This window comes from Trichosurus vulpecula, chromosome 6 (assembly GCF_011100635.1).
Source record: "Trichosurus vulpecula isolate mTriVul1 chromosome 6, mTriVul1.pri, whole genome shotgun sequence".
Taxonomy (NCBI): domain Eukaryota; kingdom Metazoa; phylum Chordata; class Mammalia; order Diprotodontia; family Phalangeridae; genus Trichosurus; species Trichosurus vulpecula.
Genome location: NC_050578.1, coordinates 79,187,155 through 79,213,063, shown reverse-complemented (window position 1 = coordinate 79,213,063; position 25,909 = coordinate 79,187,155). Strand labels below are relative to the sequence as shown.

At 38.1% G+C, this 25,909-nt stretch overlaps 1 protein-coding gene across 1 annotated transcript in view; it reads right to left on the bottom strand.

The window, feature by feature from the left end:
• Positions 1-2,310: 2,310 nt before the first annotated feature.
• The window catches only part of CDKL2 (cyclin dependent kinase like 2), a 46,424-nt gene continuing 22,825 nt past the window's right edge, over positions 2,311-25,909 (bottom strand). Inside the window, 6 exon segments of the mRNA XM_036764970.1 lie at positions 2,311-2,516; positions 8,807-8,896; positions 13,610-13,733; positions 15,557-15,635; positions 16,203-16,495; positions 18,834-18,963. Coding sequence (XP_036620865.1) covers positions 2,311-2,516; positions 8,807-8,896; positions 13,610-13,733; positions 15,557-15,635; positions 16,203-16,495; positions 18,834-18,963 — 922 coding nt within the window.

The window sequence follows — 25,909 nt, the reverse complement described above, 5'->3', positions numbered from 1 at the left end:
TGCTCAAAAGACTTGGTGTTCTGACTCTTATGCTTAACAGCTAAACTTATTAGTCAGTCACCCCTCCCCACTTCATGTGTCCAGGGCATACACATATACCTCTGTGTCCAGTCATTGATAAAAATTAGAAAGCAAGGCTAATCTTTAACACTGCTACCTACTCATTCAGACTCTTTGCATGTTGACTTTTCAACCACTCACAAAGCCATGTGTCTAGACCCCATTTTCCTTTTTCTGCCTACAGTTGAAAATCATATATCTCCAAAAGTTTTTAAGTAAGCTTAGCAAAATGGGGATTATGTTCGATCTGCAAAATGGATCTAAAAATCATGGAGTCAGCCAACAGTCCCATAATGACAACAGCAGCAATACTTAGCATTTATATAATGTTTTAAGGTTTGTGAAGTACTTTATTTCATTTTATCCTTATGACATCCATGGAAGGTAGGTGCTATTATAATCCCCATTTTACAGATGAGGAAACTGAGGCAGATAGATGAGGCCAGCTGTCCAGGGTCATACACACAGCCAGAAAGTGTCTGAAGCCGTTTTTTGGCTCAACACTCAACTAGCTGCCTCTAAAAACATACATCATGTGCCCCATGTCCTTCCTCTCCTTTACACAGGGATAAACAAATTTAAACAATAAAAAACCCTTCGTAACAAATCACATACGAATATAATCTCTAAAGGGTTTACTGTGTTGATATTTTTATAGGAAAAAATTGTTATGTCTGGCACATGCTTCTACGTTAGATCTCTACAATACCTGCTTCTTCTGGTGAAGAGACAAAAGATTGGATAGAAGAGGCGACGAGATCATAACAGAGAATTTCATTTTAAGTTACTTTGTATAAAACTAGCCCAGGTCATCTACTGTATCCTAGGCCATCACCAATCATCTTGACTTTTTCCCCAACATTGGACTTCTATGACTCTCTGGAAAAGAGAGTGAGGCTGACGACTTTGTGCAACTCTGCCTCCCTAAAATCTAATTCATGCACGAATCAAGACATCACCCCATGGTGCCATTGGTCCTTTTTGAAAACAAGGAACAAATAACAAAAACAAAACAGATCCGTGGGAACTGTACAGGAAAACAATCTTTCACTCCTAAAGAAGAGTGATGAAGCTTCAGAAACAGCTCTTGTGCTACGGATGTTCTGGACCGCTTGAGGGAAATGCTCACACAAAATGACTATGCTCTGGGGCCCACTTAGTCTCCTTCTCCAAGAGTCACCTTGATGTCACAGGAGCAGCAGAGGAACTACTGCTTCCATTGCCATTGGCCATTTGGATGGGCTCTGATGGATCCAGCCAGCTGGATGCTTTACTCTGGTCTGAGTCACAGTTGTCCAGATCCAGCTGTCTCAAGGAAAGGGGGTCAGCAAAGGAGATGCACACAAAAGGGCTAAAGATGGTCTCTTTGGCTTCCCACCCTACTGACAGTGTGGCATTGGAATTTAACTGGGCACACAATTATGGACCCAGAGAGCACCTGGGGGATCTGGACGGGTGCATCAAAATGTCCCTCCACTATCAGGGAGGAATCATCTAAAACACTTATTCCCAGAATTATTACAGAAAGAAAAAAACAAGTGATGTTGAATTCCTTGGATTTTACTGAATTCTAAAAGGTAGTTACTGTAATTCCTCCTGTTTTATTCTCTAGCCATGGTCTCTCATTGAGGATTTAAGACTGTCGACATCTTAAAACAAAGAGGGCTATGTGCTGTCAGAACCACACTAAGACACTGGCAGCTGAAGAAGGTTTTCCCCTTTGCCAGGATTATCCTTGTGTGGTCCTCTGCAACAGAGGATAACTGGAAGGGCCGGAGGAGACCAGATTTTCATGAAACATTGATCATATGTCTATACAAACCAAAGAAAGCACACTGATGTGTACATATTTGAGGAGGAAGAATTAATATAACAGCAATGCCAAGGAACAATTAAGTTTTAATGTATTTTGTAACTGAATAATGAGGTGGGAAAGACCAAGGGTAGAAGGGCATTTTCCAACATGACCTCCCACTCTTTGCCACTGCTCCACCAATCTCAACCCCAAACAAATACTTACACTTATGTAGACAATACAGAGAACTCAACACATTAGTAACATCAACTTTAAAAAAATATATAATATTTCTCTTTGCACACCCCCACATTTTTCCTCACCCTCCCCAACCCCATTCCAACCTGTTAGATTTATTTAGTTCTTCACTCTACCAGCACATGATCATTCATGCAGCTAGTAGCCCCCTTCTCCATCCAGAGGTATTGTGAAACACAGTTACCAAGGTGGAAGGGTTAATGCTCTATGATGGGGAAATGCTGAATCTGTCTTAAATACAATGGAAAACCACTGCCCTTTTGTTCCCCTTTCATTTCCACAGTTTTGCTCCCAGGAAAAACAAGGCAATTCAACGGGATGTATTTCACCCCATGTTACTCTCCTCCCAGGATGTCTATAGTCTGATTCCTGGAGCTTGTCATTCTGAATTTTGTAGTACAATCTAAGACACAAAGGAAAAAGAAATTAAGGACATCAGCATTTCTATATATAGCAACAACAAAGAGAAATATCTTTAAAATAACTACAAAATGGATACAGTACTGGAATCAATCTTCCAAGAAAAAATCAAGAATTATATAACATAATCATAAAACTCTCTTTAAAGAAATTAAGACAAATAATTGGATGAATATTCACTGCTCATGGTTGGGCTGTGTCAGTATATCAAAAATTGTTATGCTGCTGTAACGCCAATCACGGCAGCACACCTGAGAACTACTGCTGTGATTGGCATTACGTTTTGGCGATAGGAATGGGATCACAAAGTATAGTACTTCTATTTGTTCTAGGATCCATGGCCATTTAGATTGTAAGGCCAAGGATCCTGGAGGAGTGGAATGTAACAGCAAGCAAAACACTTTTAGAGTTAAGTTTCTGTAACACAGTACGCTTAATGCAACATTAATGGATAGAACCTGCTTTGAGCTCTGGCCCAAAGCTGTGGTGCATACTGGGTCACATGGAGCCTGAGTCATATGGAGCCCAGTGTGGAAGGAACTTGCTGAATGGGTGAAACAGGAAAGGGTGGTGCAGGAAGGAAGTTAGTGAGAGCTGTTAGAGTGGTGGGAGAGGGAGGACGAAGGCAAGCAGCTAGGATTGTGAGTGTTTGTTTGTGGGAAGGCTTTGTGATGGAGCTGCTCCCTGTACTGATAATGTGTATTAACTTCTCTGTTACTATGATGGATTTGGTTTACTGGTGTTGAGATTTGGCTTTCTGGTATCTGAATAAATGTTTTACTTCTGTCTTCTATGAGGAGAGTATGTTATATTTTGTGATTCAGAACCACCCTAGCATATTCATAGCAATAGCAACCACTGTGAATGCTGCATTGGCGATACAGCTACCTAAATTAATTTACAGATTTAGTATTATACTACTACCAAAAAGTACCAAAAAATACTTTATGTAGCAGAGTACCAGGCATATAGTAAGTGCTTAATAAATGCTCCATCTATCTATTGGTCAGTCAATCTATCTAGGCTTAGACAAAATAACATCAAAATTCAGTTGTAGGAATAAAATGTAAAGAATCTTAAGGGAAACAATGGGGGAAAAGGAAGAATGAAAGGGGAATAGCACTTTTAGACATCATTAGAAAGCTATAATCATCAAAATTATTTGGGCCTTGTATATTAAATCTCTTGGCTCACTTTGTCTCCTCAAGACTGGCCTCCATCAATTTCCAGATGATCCTACGGGACAAACGCCAACAGAAACAAGAGCACCCAGTCATGATTGTTCATCCCCTGGATACAGCTCATACATAGTTCACTTCCATCCTTCCCCTCCCCTCTGGGACCCACTGAGGCAGGAACAGCTCTATGCCCCTTGCCAGCCTGAAAAAGCTACAGAAGCAGAGACCTTCGTCCCTCTTCCCAAATGATTTTGGGTCCCAGCTCTCTGAGCTGCCTCCAGCCCCAATATTCTAACTTTATTATAGGCCCCAATTGAACAGCAGGCCCACTGTACCTACCTCGTGCTCTATGCCCCCCCCACCAATATCCTAACTGCTTCATATATGCCTCACTGCTCACTAGAATAACAGGTGTGTCCATGAACTCATAGTTCTCACAAAAACAGCAGGCATGTCCATGTGATGGGATCCCAGCCACTGCCTCTAGCTAGCCACTGCCCCCAGACCCATTCCCACAGAAACAGGTGTGTCCATGCACTTCAACCTCAATCACATCATCCGTCTTGACCAGACAGGACCACAATACCTAGCCAATCAGAAGACAGCATTGCCAGGATGTAGAGCAAAATGCTTGACCACCAAACCATAGAAGGGGCTCACCCTGTGATTATGCCTGAGCAATAATAGTAGACCTAGAAAGAACTTATGATGTAGAGAGGCTTATTATATCATTACCATATGTAAATGTATGTATATATATGCATATATATGTACACATACACACACACACACACACACACACACACACACACACACACCCCTGAGTTTTTCTGTATGCATTATGGGTAACCACATGCACAGTTCCACTGAGGTTGGGACCCCTGCTCCATTACCTAATCCCTTAACAAGATAGAGAAAAACAGATGAATAGAACAGTCTAGATAAGCAATAATGAGAAATAATCAAATTCAATAACCGCAAGGACATTAGCTGCTTAAGTAAAGACTTCCTATTTGATGAGAACTGCTGGGAAAACTAGAAAGCAGATAGCCCAGAAGTTGGTATAGATAGGCAACTTACACTGCATAGTACAAATGGATACCCAATTTAAATATAAAAGAGCTCAACTTTAAAAAGTTGGAGGAAAATCGCTGGAAGTATCTTTCACAACTGTAAGTAGTGGGAAGAGTCTTAACTAACAAGAGACCACAAAAGATAAAAGACACTTTTGATTATATGACATTGAAAAGCCTTGGCATGAACAAAATCCATGCAGCTAGTACACGGAAGAAAATTGTTGATAGGGAAATATCTTTGCCTCTAATCTCTCAAAAGGGGCTGCTACCCTACATATAGAGGGAATCAACGTAGATTTATAAGATCAAGACTACTGACCAGAAAATATGTGCTCAACAGATATGAACAGTCCTCAAAAGAAGGATAAGCTATTAATTATTAATTATGAAAGATGTTTCAAAATCACAACTAATGCAAATCAAAACCCTTGTGAGATTTCTCTTCACACACAGTATAGTGGCAAAAATGACAAAAGATGTAAACTGTCGATGCTAGAGGGGTTATCAATAGATAGGTACACTAATACATTGTTGGTGGAGCTTCATGGTCATTAATGTAGTAATGGGATACCTTGGGGAAGAGGGCTCCTGACAAGTCCTCCCAGGAGGATGAGCTATGAATCACATGGTTGGCATGTGAGATAGCCTCATGGGATCGGGCAGATAAACTCTGCCTATGTACATACTCTATGGTCTGGCCAATTCAACAGAAGCCTAGAGAGAACAGAACCTGGACAATCAAATGTTCTCCCTCATACACAGTTACTTGTGAGGCACGTCAGCCCTTTTTACAGGTGGCAAAATCCCTCAGGCTGATACCCTTAAGTGAATGGCAGAGGCTGGGACTAGATCTTTGCCAATGTGGAAATGCACAAAAAGGAGTAATAATAAAGAAAGCCAAAGAAAACAGCTATAACCTCCTGTATCTAGTACAGAACTGAAGAGAAGACTCCTGAATCCTGAGGAGGCTCCAAATAGTGGCCAACCAGGGTCAAAGGAAGGAAGGCAAAGCACACAAATACTGTGGGCACCCAGCAGGAAATAGGGGCCAGACCAGTACCCAGGCAGTGCAGCATTCAAGCTGGCCCCACTAAAGAGACACAGGAGTTTGTGCAGAATGTGGGTCCAAAGCTTAGCCACCACATCCAGGACCAAGCATATGTTGCCCACACCATCTGAGCATAAGGGAGGGTGGAAACAGAATCTGACCCAAGTACAAAGTCCCAATCCAGGAACTGAGGCTGGAGATATGAATAAAAGGAAGAAAATGACAATGAAGGAATATTATGGACTTAGAGAAACCCAAGAGGTAAACCCAGATATACAGGAACAGGATAAGTAGATAAGAAATAGAGTAGGTACATGGAGTATGGATTGGGGTATTCTCATGGAAGAATCCAGGAACCAGGAGAGGGGTGGTGGATAGATAACATTTAGGTAAAGATCAATAGAGGAAGAAACAAAAGCAGTTTTGTCCCTAAAGTATACAACAGACCCCCTGGAAACATATCCCAGGAGCACATATCCCAGTCTAGCACAGAGTCATGATATAGGAACAAGAGACCTCAGTTAACTAGGTGTCTGCGGAGGCTCTCTCTTCCAAAATCACAACAACTAATAATTTCTCGATTTGCTTTAATAAGAACTCCATGCTTCAAAAGGTGAAGGAAATACAAAGCGACATTCTATTCTAGACATGACTCTCACTAACAGAGAGGCCCTGGTTGCTAGGGTAGAAACGACGGGGACTTTGAGTAAAAAAAGATCCCTTTCTCTTAGAGTTTGTAATAGAAAATGAGAAGCAAAGGGAGTCAGGGGAGACGGCACTGGATGTGGAGGCACGGAGATCTTGGTTCAAAACCCACTTCATACAACCAGAGTAGTAAAGAGCCTTAAGGTCATGTCACAAGGAACTAGGCAAGCGTAGCCTAGAGAAGAAAGGACTTAAGGAGCCATGATAACTGTATCTGAATGGCCGTCCTATAGGGCAGCATCAGACTTGTTCTATTTCATATTAAAAGGCAGGACAAGGAACAGTGAGTAGAAGTTGTAAGAAGGCAAACTGAGGTTTGACATCAAGAAAACCTTAACAATAAGAGACTCCCCCTCCTCACAGGTCTTCAAACAAAGGTTGGATGACCACTTGAAGTACAGGTAGGCTATATGGGGGTCCTCTTCAGTACAGCTTGAAATGAACTAGATGGCCTCCAAGGACCTTTTTACCTCTAAAATCCTGTGATTCTGCAATTGGGAAATGACTGAACATATGGCAGTATATGGATCTGATGTGATTTTACTGCACTGTAAGAAAGGGTAATTATAAATGGCTGACCAAGTTGTGGTATGTGGTTGTATGGAATACTACTGTGCAATAAGAAATGATGAGCTCAATGATCTTAGAAAGGCATGGAAAGACTTGCATCAAATGGTGACAGGTGAAGTGAGGAGAACCAAAGGAACATTGTGTACGGTAACAACAATATTGTTTTAAGAACAACTTTCAGTGACTAAGTCATTTTGACTATTATAAACACACAAATGAAAAATAAAGGACATATGAAGAACGATACAATCTGCATCCAAAGAAAGAACTGACAAATATAAGTATGCATAGAATAATTATTTATATATTTTATGTCTAATGGTAGCCATCTCTAGGGGGGGAAGAGAAAAAGAAATTTACATGATAACCTTATTCTATATTTAAAAGGAAAAAAAGGAATGGTAAATACAAGGAACTTGGAGAACTATGGGAAGAACACAGAATAAGAGAACAAGGTACACAATGACTTCAATAAGGTCATTGATGACAATAAAAAGTACTTGAACTATGAAGACTTATAATGAATAAACTGAGTCTGGGGGAATGGATAAGGAAGCACAATCCTCCTAATAGAGGTGGGGTCTATGGATGTGGAATGCTATATACATATCAGATGCATCTGCTGGACACTAGCTTTGTTTAGATGTTTGATCAGAATGGGAAGGTGCTAAGAGACTATGACTGTGGTACAAAAATAAAGCAGAAATAAAACTTCAAAAAGACAAATGCAAATTAAATAACTCTGGGGTATTATCTCATACTCATCAAATTTGCAAAGGTGGAAAAAGTGAATGTGGGATGGGTGGGGGGCTACTTCACTGATGATGGAGTTAAGAACTGGTCCAACTGTTCTGAAACACACACAATTTGCAATTAATGTTAAAAAAGTTACTAAACTGTTCACATTCTATGGTTCAGTGATCCAGCTACCAGGCTCATGCCACAATTAAGCCAACAGCAAAAACAAAGACACCGGATGTACCAAAATATTCATAGCAACATGGCTTAAAGCAGGGAAAAACTAGAAACCAATTATCAGCCTAATGATTGGGAATGGCTTGATAAATCTCAGTATATCAATGCAGTTCAATTTAATAAGCATTAATTAAGTACCTACTATATACTAAGCATTGTGCTAGGCACTAGGGATCCAGATACAAAAATGAAACCATTCCTGCTCTGCAAGAGCTTGCTTTCAATTGGAGTATCATTATAATGTATACAATGGCAAGTATTATTGATTTGAAGAAACATGGGGAGACTAGTATGAACTGATGTAGAGAAGAGAAATCAAACCCAAAGAATATATCCAACAACTATAGTAATGGCAATGAAGACAGCAATTAAAAGGCAATAGAATTCAGGTAGTAAAAGAGAATGGATGTTGTTATTTTCAAATTCCTAAAGCAGAAATATATCCTTCTTCTCTCTTAACAAACAGTAAGCTACAAGAGGCAAAAGTTGTTAGTACTGTTAGTTTTAATCACTATATTAGAACCATTTTGCTTAATGTTTTAATGAAAAGTTACAATGGGAAGGAGTTGCTCATTGGGATGTTAGTGCCAAAACAAAATCAAAATTTTATAAGAAATAAAATCTCATCAACATAAGAAAAATCAAATCCTCAGAAAACCTTGGATTTCCTATGAAATATTTCATTTAAGAGCTATAGAAAGTTAGGAGGGACAACAGCTACCGTGATGCAGGTCCTCAACATTCCTCAGTTTGGGTGCTCTACTCGAGGGAAGCTGGCCTCTGCAGCGTCTGGCAGGGAGGACCCTGGTACCTACGAATCAGTAACCAAGAGTTACAAAGTCACAGTAAATTAAAAGTCTCACTTCTTTCCTCTCTCAAAGCTGGGGTTCTGGGGCGGGGGGAGTCTATAGTTATTCAAGTATCATCTGTATTTATAAGCTTAAATTCCATTCCCTAAAAAGGGGGGGGAAGAAGGGAGATAAATGATTGACTTATTACTTTACACCTCTCCCAAAAAGTATATTTTGGGAGAATAAACAGATTCTAAGACATGTATATGCATGACAGAGATGCAGTCCTGACCAAAGCCACATCAAGAAACTCCCCAAATTTATTCACTGACATCCATGTAAGTCAGAAGGCAAGAGAGTCAGGACTGGAAGAACTTCAGCAAGGCAGGGAGAGGTTCTATATTTGTTTGGGGGCAGCAGTAGGGTTGATCAATTTACTCAATCAGTCATCCCACTCTACTTAAAGCAACCAACAATATATTCTAGGCCGGATCCTTCTGTCAGGTCAAAGTATCTCCACTAAATTCACTAATCAATTAAAAACATTAAACTAATGTATGTGCTGTCACAGCATGTGGTTCTCTATAAAGTACCAAACCAGTTAGGAACCCACAATCTGAGTCTCAAAGACGGCCTAGAGGAGAGGGTAGTTTCAGCTGAGTCCGAGAGGAAAAAAAAGGGGGAGGGAGGGGAGAGCAGGAGAGGGCAAAGGATGAAGCCACTGTCTCCTTCCCTCACCTTGAAGAGAGCATGACTTTGGGAACTTGTGAGGGTGTGAGGATTTGGACCTATCAGCATAGAATGCAGTGCCTCCAGCACCACTATGAGCAGCAGTGTTGACACATAATCTGGCCACACTTGGGAGCCCAGCACAAAGCTACACCACACCCAAGGAGAACCGCATGGGGGCCCCACAGAGGGGAGAAAAAAACTTCCAAGCCAAAGGATTTCCAGGTGTGTTACCTATTTGCCTCATGTGCTTTCCAAGCTTGAACCCACCTTTCCTTGGACCTTACATATACCTGCGGACTTTATATGTACCCCAGGATGTGGAAAAATTGGGACACTAATGCACTGTTGGTGGAATTGTGAACTGAACCAACCATTCTGGAGAACAATTTGGAACTATGCGCAAAAGGCTATAAAAACTGTGCATACCCTCTGATCCAGAAATATCACTGCTAGGTCTATGTCCTAAAGAGATCAAAGAAAAGGGAAAAGGGTGGGTATATACAAAACCATTTATAGTAGCTCTTTTTGTAGTGGCAAAGAATTAGAGATTGAAGGCATGACCATCAATTGGGGAATGGCTAAACAAGCTGTGGTATATGATTGTGATGGAATATTATTGTGCTCTAAGAAATGACAAGCAAGATGTTCTCAGAAAAACCTGGGAAGACTTATAGGAAGTGATTCAAAGTGAAGTGAGCAGAGCCAGGAGAACATTATACACAGTAAAAGCAATATAGTAAAATGATCCACTGTGAATGATCTAGCTCTTCTCGGCCATACAATGATCCAAGATGATTCTGAAGGACTTATGATGAAAAATAATTATCTGCCTCCAAAGAAAGAACTGATGGAGTCTGAATGCAGATCAAAGCATACTTTATTTACTTTATTTTTCCTGGAGTTTTTTTTTGGGGGGGGTCTATGTTTTCTTTTGCAACATGGCTAATATGGAAATATGTTTTGCGTGACTGCACATGTATAATCTTTATCAAATTGCCTGCCTTCTCAAGGAGAGGGAAGGGGAAGGAGAAGGAAGGAGAGAATTTGGAATTCAAAATTTTAAAATTTGTTTTTACATGTAATTGGAAGAAATAAAGTATTAAATACTTATAGGAAAAAATTAATTTTAAAAAGAGAATGTACCCCAAGTACCAATGGGGATGTTGGTACCAACTCCATAGATGGACCAGCAGCAGGCAAGGCTTCATGGAGGAAGCACCTCTCAAGTTAATCTTTGAAAAGAAGTGACAGGTTCTAAGAAGTGAGGGTGAGGAGGGGTAGATTTCAGGTATGAGGGTAGTCTGGGCAAAGGCACATAGATGGGAAATGTAATATGAGGTGTGAGGGTTAACAAGCAGACAAGTGTAGCCAGGTTATGTCTTTACTTCTTATTTGGATGTTGCTGACTAAAGCTAGAGAAAGTCATGGAACTGTGCTGACTGAATCCACTACAAATATAGCCTATGTAATCCCCAGTGGGCTCTCACCTCTCAAATCAATTCACTATCACCACCACCACCACCCCCTCCCCAGCACAGAAGCTCTTCCAAATCTTTTCATCACTCCTTGGGTCCCATACCATTTCAGCTGAGGACATTGCCTGCAGCCACTCACCAAGAACTTCATCATCTCTCTTCCTCCTCATCTCACATCACTCAAACATCTTTCCCCCATCTCCTCCTTCACCCTGCCTCAGATAAAGAGATGGGCTTTCTCCTTGCCAAGGAAACCCCCTGCTGGTGCCCAAGTGATCCCATTACACCCTGTCTTCTTCAGCAGATTGGCCCCTCTATCTTCCCCCCTCTCTCATTCATCTTCAGTCTCTCCCTGTCTACAAACATGTCCATGTCTCCGTCATCCTTCTGAAAAACACCTTCACTTGATGCAGCTATCCCTGCTAGCTCTCATCCTACATCTCTCCCCTCTTTTTAGCTAACATCCTTTAGAAAGTCATATACAATTGATGCCTCCTCTCCCTCTTATCTCACTCCCTTCTAAACTCTAGTCAGCTTCTCACCTACTATCTCCAGAGATCTCTCAGGTATCAGACCCAAGGGCTTCTTCTCATTCTTCATCCTTCCTGACCTCTCTGCAGATTTTGACACTATCGATCATCAGGCACGGACACTGGATACTGCTGCATAATACTTTCTTCTCTCTAGGTTTTCATGACACTGCTCTCTCCTGGTCCTCCTCTTCTTAGTCTGACCACTATTTAACCTTCCTCCAGACCATGCCCATTAACTGTGGGCATCCCACAGACTCCATCCTGGGCCCTCTTCCCTTCTCTTTCTGTACTATTTTACTTGGTGATATCATCGGCTCCTAAACATTCAATTATGTTGTCTATGCAGATGATTTTCAGACATATTTATCCAGTTTCTGTCTCTCGAGTTCCAGGCCCACAGGAACTGGATGTCCCAGAGGCATCTCAAACTCAGCATGTCCAAAACTGAACTGACTAGCTTTCTCCCCCATCAAATCTGCCAACTTCCCAATTTCTCTACTTCTGTTGAGGGCTCCCCGATCCTGACAGTCACTCAAACTCATCACCTTGGCATCATCTCAGTGCCTCGCTCAACCCCCACCACTCAGCCAAACCTCATCATTTCCACCTTCACGGTCCCAATCTCCCTACACTTTACACCTTTGTACATACTGAGTAACTGCTCTTCTTTGAACCCAACATTCTGTCTCTTGACTGTGTCTTATCGAGAATGCTCTCCTTCCTCGTCCCCAGCCCTTCCCTTTCATCTCCTGGCTCCTCCCAGAGTTCCTTCAAGACTCAGCTCACCTTCTGCATCCCTCCCAACTCTGCTTCATTGACACTACACCCTGTACAGGCACCTTCCTTCCCTTTTGTGTGTTGTCTTTTCTCACTGGAGGTAACTCCTTGGGGGTAGGAGTTATCTTTATTTGTGTTTGTATTTGTGTACCCAGTACTTACAGTAAATGCTTAATAAATGCTTGCTGTCTTACCTCCCAGGAGTCCTGTCCCTTCCTGCTAGTGTCTTCCCTCTGAGATTTTTGTTATTCAGTCATTTTAGTTAAGTAACTCTTTGTGACTCCCATAAATGTTTGTTTGGTTTTTTGGTAAAGACACTAGAGTGATTTGCCATTTCCTTTTCCAGCTCATTTTACAAAACATGTTCAACTCATGAATTATATCAGGAAATTATTTCCTAGGTGGTAGATCTGAAGATATTATCATGTATAGCTATTAATTTCACTATTTGTAACAGTCTACAGAATACAGTGCAGAGCTTAGCACTGTGCCTGGCATACAGTAAGTGCTTAATAAACGCTGACTGACCAACTGACTGGTATTGAATAGACTAGAACCTATGAGGTTCTGCATTCAGTTCAGCGTGAGTACTTGCTGTACTAATGCAGAGTATATCTTTTTTATATGGTAGGAGATTTCCTGAGTAACATGGGCCCAAAAATCTATTGCCTGGAAGCCAACCTTCTGGCACTGAGGAGTTTCCAGTTAATTAACGACAATAATTGTTTGGAAAGCTCTATGAACTAAAAATGGATGCAGTGCACAGAACTTGACTGACTCCCCCAAACTGGCTCACTGGCCTCAGAACCTGCCCAGGACTGCTCGACAAAGAAGCATGAGAGAAACCCGAAATATTATGAGGATTGTGCAGGCTACATGTGTACCTGATGCAAGGCCATATTGGTGCTGTACAGCACAAAAGCAGCCAGAGACGGGATCCGAGATTCTGAAAAGGGTTTTTTTCCTTTCTTTATCAATCTAGAATTTCGAACTAAAGCACTAACATATACACAAAGAAAAGGGGTAAAACAGTAAGCACAGAACTTTGGGGGGAAATTTTTTGCTTACATTTTGACCCCTATTTCTCTTTAATAAAACTGGTTTATAATGATGGGCTGCTTTGGATTTTAAAATGCTATTTTCCTCCATTGTTAAGACAAAAATTTTAAAATCCAAAACATATAGGCAGAAAGAGGAAAGGAATTAAAACACATACCTATGCCTTCGATTCCTCTGACTTCAGGGAAGAGATTATAATTTGGTCCAGGCAAATGAATCTCTGTCTTGGAGAATTTCCATCTTTTCTTGTTTGCCTGAAGAATATTCTTTTCATTAGAGACCTAACACCATGAGAATGCAATTGACAGAACTCAAGTGACTTTAAAGTAATCCCGATTTCCTCCTTCTATAACAAGGAATCTGTGATTTACCCACTTTGGGTTCTCCCTCTATAAGCAGAGATCACAACAACTCTTTCATACTTTCAAGGGTTGCCATGACCCAAACGTTCATTCCCCTTTGGCCAACCTGCTGACAACCTTCTCCAAATGTGGCTCTATTGGTATGCACACAATTAATCTATAGTTTGTTACTGGCCCATACTAAAAGCCTCTGCACCTCATTCTTCCAGAATGGCCTTCAAGACCCCAAGGTGACCTCAAGGCCATGATAAGGCATCAGAGCAGGACTGGACAACTCAATAATCTGTGGTAATAGGAACCAAGTATAATATGACCCCTTGAAAGCCAGGAATAGTGCCAAAGGGCACAGCAGCTAGGTGAAACAGTGGATAGAGGGCTGGGCTTGGAACCAGGAAGACTCATCTTCATGAGTTCAAATCCAGCCTTAGACACTTACTAGCTGTTTGACCCTGGGCAAGTCACTTTAGTGACCTCAGTTTCCTCACCTATAAAATGAGCTGGAGAAGAAAATGGTAAACCACTCCAGTATTTTTGCCAAGAAAACCCCAAATGGGGTCATGAAGAGAAGGACATGGCTGAAATGACTGAACAAAAATATCAAAAGGATATTTTCATCCATAGCTTCAACTCGCTTTGAGTGTCTCCTCCTCATTCTGCCTTTGGCTCAGAGTCAAGTTAAGGTTCTTGTGATCAATGAAATGATGAAAAGATGGTCAGCAGGAAGACAAAAGCTCCCAAATAATCATCATAAATTGAGAATTGCTCCTAATCAATTACCAATTAAAAAGGAACACAAGAGCAAAAGCGATGTAATACGTAAAAAGTTAGCACTTCTTAAGCTGCTTTCAAAGTTCTAGTGGACTCTTTGTTTGCAAATATGATAGCTAAATTTTAAAACTATTTCATATATATCTTTGAGGGGAGCTATTAGGAGTTAGATTCTTGGAAGAGAGAGATTCAGCTCTGAAACTGCATGCAAAGGCATATGCAGCATAGAAGCTATCACTGACAGGCCAAGGTGGCCTCTTATGCACAATCCTGAGCTGTTTTCTTGTAGGAGGAAGAGCTTCTCTCTGCTACTGGATTTTAAAATGTTATTATTAAAATGTTAAAATATTAAAATTTTTTTCTTTTGTCTGTCCAGTCCCAGATCAGAAAAGAATGTACACCAAATGACTACAGCCCTGGAATGAGGAGTAACAAGATTTGAGGTCCAATCCTTGAGCTAGTGTGACCTTTGACAGGTCACAGCATCTCTGGGCCTCAGTCCCCTGACCTGTTAAATAAAAAGTGGGCCTCAGTATGAAAACCAGAATGCATCTATGAATTTACGCAGAAACTGTTATTTTAATATTCTGTCATACATTAGTTGAGAGAGAGAGAAAAATTCTCTGTATTAAGATGGGGTATTCCTTCATTCTAAAAAAAAAACTTTATAGGCTGAGTTTTGAACTGATAAAATTTATAGTTTAAGAAATTAATTCATTTTATGTCAAATTTTTTAAAACTTATTGAGTACTTCCTATATACTCCGGATAATAGCATTTAACACTAAAAGGAGTGTTTCAGAATCAAAGCCCGCTATCTTAAATGAATAACTCACTCCGATATGAGTAGTTGTTTCTTTTGGGACACAGAGTTTCTAGATACAATCCTGAGCCTCTTCACCATTACGGTTAATACCAAAACGAGGCCAGAACTGGCAGCGTTTTCATTTTTGCCACTAAAAGAAGGTCACTTACCAGTGTGGTCAGGTTAGCATTATAATGGCTACCCAGCTTAACAAATGGAATGCGGTTTTTTTTAGACCTGTCATCCATCCTTTAATTGGGAAAATCAAAGCAAAATTGAGTCAGAGTGATCAATGACAGCATTTTCTAAAGTTCAAAGTATAAAAATGATCAAACGTTACAGCATCTTATTTGCCATTCAGTTCTCAGACTATTTATCGCACACGGAGATCCAATATATACCTTCTACTACAGTTACTTTCCAGGCCTGTATCATTCACATATGCTGCTTTATTTTATCATGACATGCCTCGTCATGCAACGTCTCACTAAAGGAATGCAAATAATCAAAGCCAGCATCCTCATTTCTTATGACAACTGCCTTCCCATCTGGGAGAGCTGTAAGCTCTCCTCCCACCCCTTTTGAGACTGTATGACTCCTTGCTCAGGTCTCAGGCGAGCTTTCTTTATTTGTGCTCCTGATGTCTTAAATAATTATGTAACATCAGGATCTGAAGCAAAAGTCTTTTGAAACGTCCCTAGGATGAGGCTTGCGTTGTACCAAAATATTCAATATGGCAGAATATACAGAGATTGACAAAATATCTGTAAATATGTTTTTAAGTAAAATGTTTGACTGTGTTTCTCCCACTCCTACCTGTAAGCATGACCTAGAAAAGGCCCCACTCCTGAATTTACACTGCAAGTAATGCGGGAAATACTGTGTATAATTGGAGGAATCACCATGCCAGGATTCTTTGTGCAATGCACACTGATGTTGCTTGCTCCAAAGGTGGCTGGATAAACTGCTCGGATCTGACTCATTTCACTGTCTGGGAAACAGCTGAGATGGGAGGTTCGGCTGGGTTTTTCAGTCTTTTCGCTATCGGCTTTTGGTGCTTTCATTTTGATCACTTTGGAATCCCTAGTTTTAGGATCCGCATTGGCATCCTGTTCACAAAAGCAAATGTTCATGGGATTAGTGATCAGAGAAAGATAAAAAAAAAAAACCTCTTCTTATAGAAACATCAGCCACAGAAAAAATTTTATGCTTTTTTGTTTCCTTTTTAATAGACTTCCGGTAGAATGGAATTAAAATTAATGAAGAAATTTTAGTGTTGAGATTCATTCGCAAAAATATGAAAAGAATAAGAATATAATTCATACTAGCTATCACCCACAAAGCATTCCATTTTCAGATTCAAGAACTCTGAATTTCCTCTCTTTTTTATTAAATTTCTGATCGTAATCATTTATCTTTTCCTATTCATAAACTTATTCTTCAATCTCACTGCGACCTCCAGCCCCTGGGTAATATCCTAGGCTATCCATTCAGCTCTGGCTACATTCTCTCTTCTTTTCTCAACCTTGATCTTTTGGTGAACCAGATCAAATCCACCTTACCTTCCACTCCTGAATCCTTCATTCCCTTCTCCCATCAACTATCATCCCTTGCCAAGCCACAACCCTGGATTATTACTGCCACCTGGCCTCTTCAGAACTTGTGGTGACTGAGTCCACTAAAATTTATTTTGGCTAATCTCAGATGGGCCCTCACCACACACAGCAAGGCAATCCTATTATTGTTGTTCAGTTGTGTCTGACTCTTTGATGACCCCATGTGGGGTTTTCTTGGCAAAGATACTGGAATGGTTTGCCTTTTTGTTCCCCAGTGGATAAAGGCAAACAGAGGTTAAGCGACTTGCCCAGACATAGTATCTGAGGCCAGATTTGACTCTTCCTTACTCCAGGCTTAGCGCTCTATCTACTGGGCTACCTAGTGGCCTCCAAAGGTAATCCTACTACTCCATCTCACTCCCCACAGCACCTGTTCCAAAACTTTTCTCCTCTCCTCAAGATTTCCAACTCTCTGACGATATGGAAGCTCTTATCTTGCTAAGGCCAACTCTTCTACATGTACCCTCTACATCATTCCCTCCATCCTCTCCAGAAGATTGCGCAACCCTCTAGTCATTCATCTCTCCCTACCTACTCGCTCTTTCCCTGCTGCCAACAAATACACCCGAAGTTGTCAGTCTCCTTAAAAAAAAAAACTCACTAGACCCTACAATGCCTGCCGCGTATAGTCCTATGTCTCTCCTCCTTTTCTTAGCTAAACTCCTTGGGAAATAAGTAGTTCCTCACACTTCTAAGCCCCCTTCTTTAATTTTCATAATTTCCACTCCATTACTTAGTTGGAGACTTTTTATTTATTGTCATTCAATTAGTTTTCTCGTCAAATGCCCAATTCCTCCATATGGTCTTTCTCTCTTTTGTTGAAACCATTTAGAGATACAAATTTTCTCCTAAGAACCTTTGAGCTGCATCCCATAAATTTTGGCATGTTGTCTCATTATTGTCATTTTCAATGATAAAATTTTCTGTTTCTATAATTTGTTCCCTGACCTACCAATTTTGTAGAATTATGTTCATCTCCAACCAAATTCATCTTTCAAATGAAACTACTCCTTCCAAAGTTACCAATAATTTTTTCTCACATATAAAGATTTTATCAGTCCTTGATTGGTCATTAGTATACAGACACTATGAAGAATCTCTACATTTTAAAAATGCTATTGTCAAAAAATAGAAATATAACGTACTTGTCATCCTTTTCTCAATGGTTACTCCAGTAACTTTCTAACTTTAAGATTGAAGGTAACCGTCCCTTAAAAAAAAGGACATCCAACAACAGTATCCTCAATAATGATAAAGGAAAAAGGTTTTTACAAAGCAAAGATTCATTAATTCTATATTTGATAAAATCCTACTCACTATAAGGCAATTCTAGTCTTTTGCAGCACATTGACATAGTATTGGGAAAAAATCTGCCACCTAATTATTATCAAAGATGACAATGTCACAGCACACAACTTTGAAGGGATATCCAACACCAGGAGCAGTTTTACTTAGGAAACAATTGTAATAAAAGACAAGATGGATATCGCAGAATGTTTAGAATCAGGAAACAGATAATTGAGGAAAATTTTCTATTCTTTCCTGCTCTCTCCATTAGAAAATTAGGTTGATGGGGTGCATACCATAAAAATGGACCTCTATTTACCTACAAGATAAATTGCAGAACAAATTAGGAACTCAAGTTTCCTAAAAGGAAGGAAGGGAGCAGGGAGGATACATATATGATACATCTAAGAGAAAGTATAAAAAGTCAAAACCAAGCTAAGATAACTTACTATTTGAAAACTACAAATTTCTCGTAAGCTTTTAATTAAAAAAAACATAGAATCTAGTATATTAAAAGCAAATTGAAAATATGACACACATTTACCTTTATAACAAGTGTTTTTCTTTCTTCACTTGAAGAATCACCTTTTTCCTTTTTACTGACTTTAGAGATTTTTAATGAAGGAAGTTCTCTGGCATCTTTCTGTATCTTTAATTTTAGCTCCTGAGAAAACCTACAAGATAAAACATATTTGTTAACAAAAGATAAGCCCATGATTGAGAAGTAAATAAATACAGGAATGACCAGACTTCCAAGAAATTTAATTTTTAACTTAATTTAATCAAGTTTAAATAACTAATTATAATGAACATTAGAATTAGAATGAACACTATTATATTGAGAAGCAATTGGACAAGGATCACATATAATTCAGTGACTGATAAAACATGATGCTGATATATGATACATAATATTAATAATAGCATTCAAAAATAATTTGAATTAATTACATAACTTACAATGAATGTAGTAATTTTTCTTGAATTGTTAGGTAGAACTTAATTGGATATTTTGGGGGATTTTCCCAGAATAATGTCAGAAGGCGATATAGAACAAATCAAACTGATAGAAATTTTCCATTCATATAAATAATTTTTGTCATCTACTTCTAGATTCACATATGCTAAAACAATAATATAACACAGTGAGGCAAAGAAAAATATGGTGTTAGTGTAATGAATCATGTTCTCAGTCGGTTTACATTCACTGAGCATCTACCATACATACATGCCCTGAAAGAGAAATATATGTATATATGTACACACATAAATACATAATACACACATGAATATATATATTATACAAATATATGCATAAACATATACATATACATGTATATTTAATTCAACAAACTTTTATCAAAAGCCAACTCATTCCTGGGGTGGAATATAACAGTTTCTGAGGAATAAAAACGGTGACTACCAAAAGGGTGGTATAGAAACACGTGGTAGATGTAAACATACTGAAGCATCTTACATATGGTGGCATCAGTGGTATGAGGGCTTTCATTGCAAGATTCTTTTTCCTTTAAGTAGTTGAAGCATAGTATTGCATGATCCTGGTTATAGTTTCTTAGTACTTGAACTCTTTCTGGCTGCTTAGCATCTTTTATCTTTGATCTAGAAGCTCTGAATTTTGGTTATGACATTCTTGGGTGCTTTCAATTTGGGGTTCCTTTCAGAAGGTTATTGTGTATGCTTTCTATTTTCACTATACCCTTTAGTTCTGATAGATCTGGACAGTTTTCTTTTATGATTTCTCAAAATATGGTACCCAAGTATTTTATTTGGACATGGTTTTCAGACAGGCTAAAACTACTGGTTTTGATTCCTAAACTATCTCTCTTCATCCTGTTTTTCAAGTCTTTTGATAGTAGATACTTCATCTTTTCTTCATTTTTTTTCAATCTTTTACTTCATTTTAATATTTCTTGTTGCCTCCTGGAGTCACTAAGCTTTGTTTGCTCCATCCTATTTTCAGGATGGAGCAAACCTACTTTGGCAAGGTATTCTATCTTCCATCCAAAACTATTTATTCTCCTTCCGATTCTTCCCTCAACAGCTCTTATTTCTCTTTAAAACTTCATTTCTTTATCCCTTATTTAATTTCTTCCAGTCATTTTTAGATTCCCTGTGCCCAAGCCATTTTGTTCCCCTGAGGCTTTGCTTATACTTGCTTTGGAGCTACTCTCTTCTTCTGGGCTTGGGCATCACCCACATTATTTCACTATGTTCGCTGCATTAAGTGTTTCCTCTATTTACTTATGTCTTCAGCTTCCATTCATCATTTAGGACTTTGTGTCAGGGCCATTCTCCAGTCTTTCCTGTACAAATGGATAAAGTGGTCAGACCCTATTTAGTTCTGTTCCAGACTTCTGGGTTTCTTGCTATTGTCTTCCATCTCCCCTGGTGGATCTGCACTCAAAGCACAAGAAAGATTCAGACCTGCCCTTGGGGCAGCTTGGATCTGAGTGTTATGGACTCTAGTCCACTTGAAGAGCCCCAGTCAGAGCAAGAGTAGATTCTGCCCTCCTGGAGCATACCAGTCAGAAAACGATGGATTTTAGGTGTCCCTGGAACATCCCTGATCATAATGCTGCCAGGCCACTGCCAAGTTTCCATGAGCTCATGTTGGCTTCCCTAGTGAACCCCTTCTTCTAGCATCCATATGCTTTGGGCTATGTAGGGACAATGGGACAAGCGGATGAAGGAATTTATTTTTCCTTTGGATTCCAAATCTCTCAATTTCTTGCTCATTATTCAAGCTGGTACTGTTTTAAGATACTTCTTGGGAGTATATGAAGAAGGGCTAGGTTCCACTATAATTTTTTTATATCATGAGCTTAACTAGAAGTCCTTGTTAGTTTTTTCAAAGGACCAGCTTATCATTTTATTTACCAGTTTTATAGAGTTCCTATTTTCCAATTAATCTATTCTTCCTCAATATTCTTGTGTTGTGGAAACTTTTGGTATTTTTAAGTTTTTTCCAATTCACATTTATTTTCTCTTCTTCTCACTTCCCACTGACAATCAATTGAGGAAGGACCAACAACAGTCAGGAAAAAAAGAAAAAGATAAGCTCCATAACAAATAGACATAGTTGAACAAAACAAATTCCCACATTGCCCATGTCCAAAAATGCGTGTCTAATTGTGCCTTTTCAGTCCACAATCTCTTTGGCACCAGGTGTATAGTATGCTTGACATTCAGTATTTTGAAACTGTGGTTTGTCATTGCATTGCAAAGAATTCTAAAGTCTTTCATATTTTTAAATAACATTGTTGTCCCTATGTAAATGGTTCTCCTAGTTCTCATTTCACCCTGCATCAGTTCACAGGGATCTTCCCAATTTCCTCTGAAACTATCCATTTCATCATTACTTATTCCATTACATTCACATACTACTATTTACTTAGCAACTTCCTAATTTTCCCCTTAGTTTCCAGGCTTAGGGTTTTTATTTTTGTTTTTGCTACTATAAAAGAGCTAATAAATATTTCAGTACATATGGGTCCCTTTTCTCTTTCTTCGTTCTACTTGGGGCATGTGCCTAATAGGGTAGTGCTGGATCATGTACAATTTGGTGACTTTAAGAGCATAGCTCTAAATTGATTTCTAGAATGGCTTGACCAGTTCACACCTCCACCAATATTGTGTAAGTGTGCCTTTTTCTTGTAGCCCCTCCAACAATTCTCATTTTACATTGCTAATCTATGGTTGAGGTAGAACCTCAGAGTTACTTTGTCTCTAATTATTAGTTATTCGGAACACTTTTTCATATGGTTGTTGATAGTTTAGATATATTCCTTTGAAAACTACCTGTTCATATTTGCTGAGCATTTAGATATAGGGGAATAGTTCTTAGTTTTATAAATTTGAATCAGATCCTTATATATCTTGGATATGAGACCTTTATGCAAAATCTTAGCCATTTTTGAACCAAATTATTTCAATGATTTCTGCTTTGTAGTATAATCTGAAATCTGGTATTGCTAAGAACACTTCTTTTCCACTTTTTTTTAATTACTTCTCTTGAGATTCTTGACCTTTTGTTCCTCTGTATGAATTTCATTATTATTTTTCTTAGCTCTATAAAATATTCTGTTGATAGTGTGATTGGTGCAACAATGAATAAGTAAGTTACTTTAGGTAACGTGATTTTTTTTATTATATTGAAAGGTCTCATACCCGAGCAATTAATATTTCTCTAATATTTATGTCTATATTTCTGCAAAAAAATTCTGTAAGTTGAATTCATGTAGTCCCTAGGCGTGTCTTGATTGGCAGACTCACAAATATTTATGCATTCAGTAGCTATTCTGAATAGAATTTATCTTTCTATATCTTCCTGCTGGTTTATATTGGTAATATAGAAGCTGCTGTTGATTTATGTGAATTTATCTTATATTCTCCAACTTTGATTAATTTATTAATGGTTTCAAGCAATTTTGTTGAATTTTTTAGAAATCTCTAAGTAAATCATATCATCTGCAAAAAAAATCAATAATTTTATTTCCTCTTAGCCTATGCTTATCCTCTCCATTTCTCTTTCCTAACTTGTTGCTATAGCTAGCATTTTTAGCACTATGCTAAGTAGTAGTGCTAATAATGGGCATCTTTGTTTTACCCTGATGTCATTAGAAAGACCTCTAATTTTGCACCACTACATATAATGTTTACTCTTGATTTTAGATAAGTATTGTTTACTATATTGAGGAAAATTCTATTTATTCCAATGCTTATTATTGAACAGAAATGATATTGGATTTTTCAAAAGCTTTTTTTAAGCATTTATTGACATAATGGTGTCACTGTATTTATGTTATAAATGTGTTTTGTTATATTTATAATCATTTTATGTTGTGCTAACTCTACAATTCCTAATATAAATTCATCCTGGTCACAGCATATAAACTAATATGCTATTGTAACCTGTTTGCTAATATTTTATTTAAAGTTTTCGCATCAATATCCATATGGTTATAAGCCTATGGTTTTCTTGATTTACTTTATCTCTTCCTAGCTTAAGTATAGAAACAGACTGGAAGACAGAGATTGCAAACAGCTTATGTAATATTGAAATGAATTGTTTTGTGAATATTTGATGTAATTCACTTGCAAATTCATCAAGTCCTAAAGTTTTTTTCTAACATTTAGGAATTCATTTATGGCTTATATGACTTTTCCCTTGATGCTGGGTTATTTAAATACTCTATTTCTTCTTTTGCTAATCTATATGTTTTATTTTTCTATAAATATTCAACCTTTTCCTCTAAGTTATTTTTGTTAGCTATAATAAATGGGAAAATCATTTGTATAATTTCCCTTATTTCTTCTTCATTTGTTGTAATTTTGACTTTTCCATTTTTATATGAATAATTTGGTTTCCATCTCTTTTTAAAATCAGACTATTCTATTGTTTTTTCTTTAAACTCTTAGTTTTATTTGTCAATTTAATGGAGGGGTTTTTTGCTCTCAATTTCATTATTCTGTTTTTTGATTTTTAAAAATTTCTATTTTGTTGTTTAGTTGAGGAGGATTGATTTGTAATTATTCTAGTTTGTTGTGTACCCAATAAGTTGATTTCTTTTTTTTCTCTCTTTTGTTGATGAGTGTCTAGATACATAATTTTTTTCCTAAAGACTACTTTAGAAACATCCCATAAGTTGTGGTATGTTGCTTAATTGCTGTCATTTTCTTTGATAAAATTTTTCTTTGTTTCAATGAGTTATTCTTTGATGCATCAATTCTTTGGGATTGTTAGCCTCCAATTGATTTTTAATTCTTCTTTAAAGGACCTTTATTAAATACAGTTTTTATTACATTGTGATCAGTTAAGGTTGTGTTTAGAATTTCTCCTTTTCTGCATCTATGAGGTTTCTATGATGCTAGTACATTATTTTTGTAAAAGCCATACACAGCATATGTATGTATATGTACATGTATATATAAACTCTTCGCTATTCCATTTAGTAATCACCACATATCTATTATCTCTAATTTTTTCTAACGTTATATTCAGGACTTTAACCTCTTTCTTACTTAACTTTTTGTTAGATTTATCCAAGTCTCAAAGGGGGTTTTAAAGTGTCCCACTATTACAGTTTTAGTATTTCTCCCTCTAATTCTTGCTTTCCCTTTAAATATTTAGATGCTATGCTGTTCAGTGCAGATAGTTGATATTCCTTGATTATCTATTGTTTCCTTAACTATAATGTAGTTTTCCTGATCATCTGTTCATTTTATCTATTTTTAGTATAACATTATCTGAAAATCATGATTGTCATCTCTGCTTTTTTAATTTAGTTGAAGCAAATTTTTTTACTCTAGATCCTCACTTTAATTAATGCAAATCCTGACGTTTCAAGTGTGTTCCCTATACACAACATACTGTTGGATTCTACTTTCTATTCCTTGCTGCTTTCCTCTTCCATTTTACGGGTGAGTTTGTTCTGTTAACATTCATGACTACAACCACTAATGTATATTTTTCTACACTTTTTTCCTACCTCTTCCCTTTACATATAAGAAGAAGGTGGTAAAAGAGAGGGAGTTGGCCTATGTCATTGCCCGGTGACATACATGTTTCTACTTCATTGCCCCTATTCTTTTACCCTTGATCCTAGGTTTTTACCCTTTGTTCCTTTCCTCTTAATCTCCCTTTGTGTTCACACTTCTGACAGGAGTTTTGTTTTGCTTATGATGACTCCTTTATCTATCATGTCTTCCCTCTTAAACCTCCTTTCACCCTCTCCCATCTTTCTGTCCTCTTCTATTTCCCTTTTGAGTTCAATGTGTTTCTGTACCATGATCTTTATGTGTCTGGAAGGAATGGTGTTATAAGTGTGTTCAACCTTCCTTTGACTAGTTCCAATGAAAGTAAGATCAATGGGATGTCTATTCCCCCACCCCTTCCTCCATGTTTGAATATTCTTCATCTTATGCACTTCTATTATGTTTATTTCCTTCCCCTTTGTCCTCTTTTCCTCTTCAACATAATGCCCTATTCTCTCATTTACGTCTTCTCCTAAGACCATCAAAACAGAACAAAACTACGTCAAGTCCTCTCTACGTCTGCTTTACTTTTGTCTTTACTTTATGTCCCTTGTCTTTACTTTATGTCCCCTTACTTTACTTTATGTCCCTTGAAGATATTAGGATTATGAGAAGACATTTGTTTATTATCCCCCATTAGCATGTAAATGATTCATCCCTGCAAAGTCCTTCTGATTAAATGTGTGGACCTTTCTATGTTTATCTTGATTCCCGCATTTCCACTTCAAAAATTCCATTTCTGGCCTTTTTATTAGAAATACTCTGTTTTATTAAAGGTCCATTTAGACCCTTGTACACTCAGTTTTAGCCAACACTTTAGCCAATATATTCTTGATTGTAAGGCTTTAAAAAAAATATGGTATTACAAGCTCTCCTCCTCTTCTTCATAGTGATAGTTGCCAAGTCTTGTGTGATCCTGACTGTGGCTCCTTAGAACTTGAATACTTTCATTTGGGCTTCTGGGAGTATTTCTTTTCTTTAACCTAGAATCCTTGGATTTTGTATAACATTCCTGAAATTTTTCATTTGGAGTTTCTTTCAAGATACACCCAATGGATTCTTTCT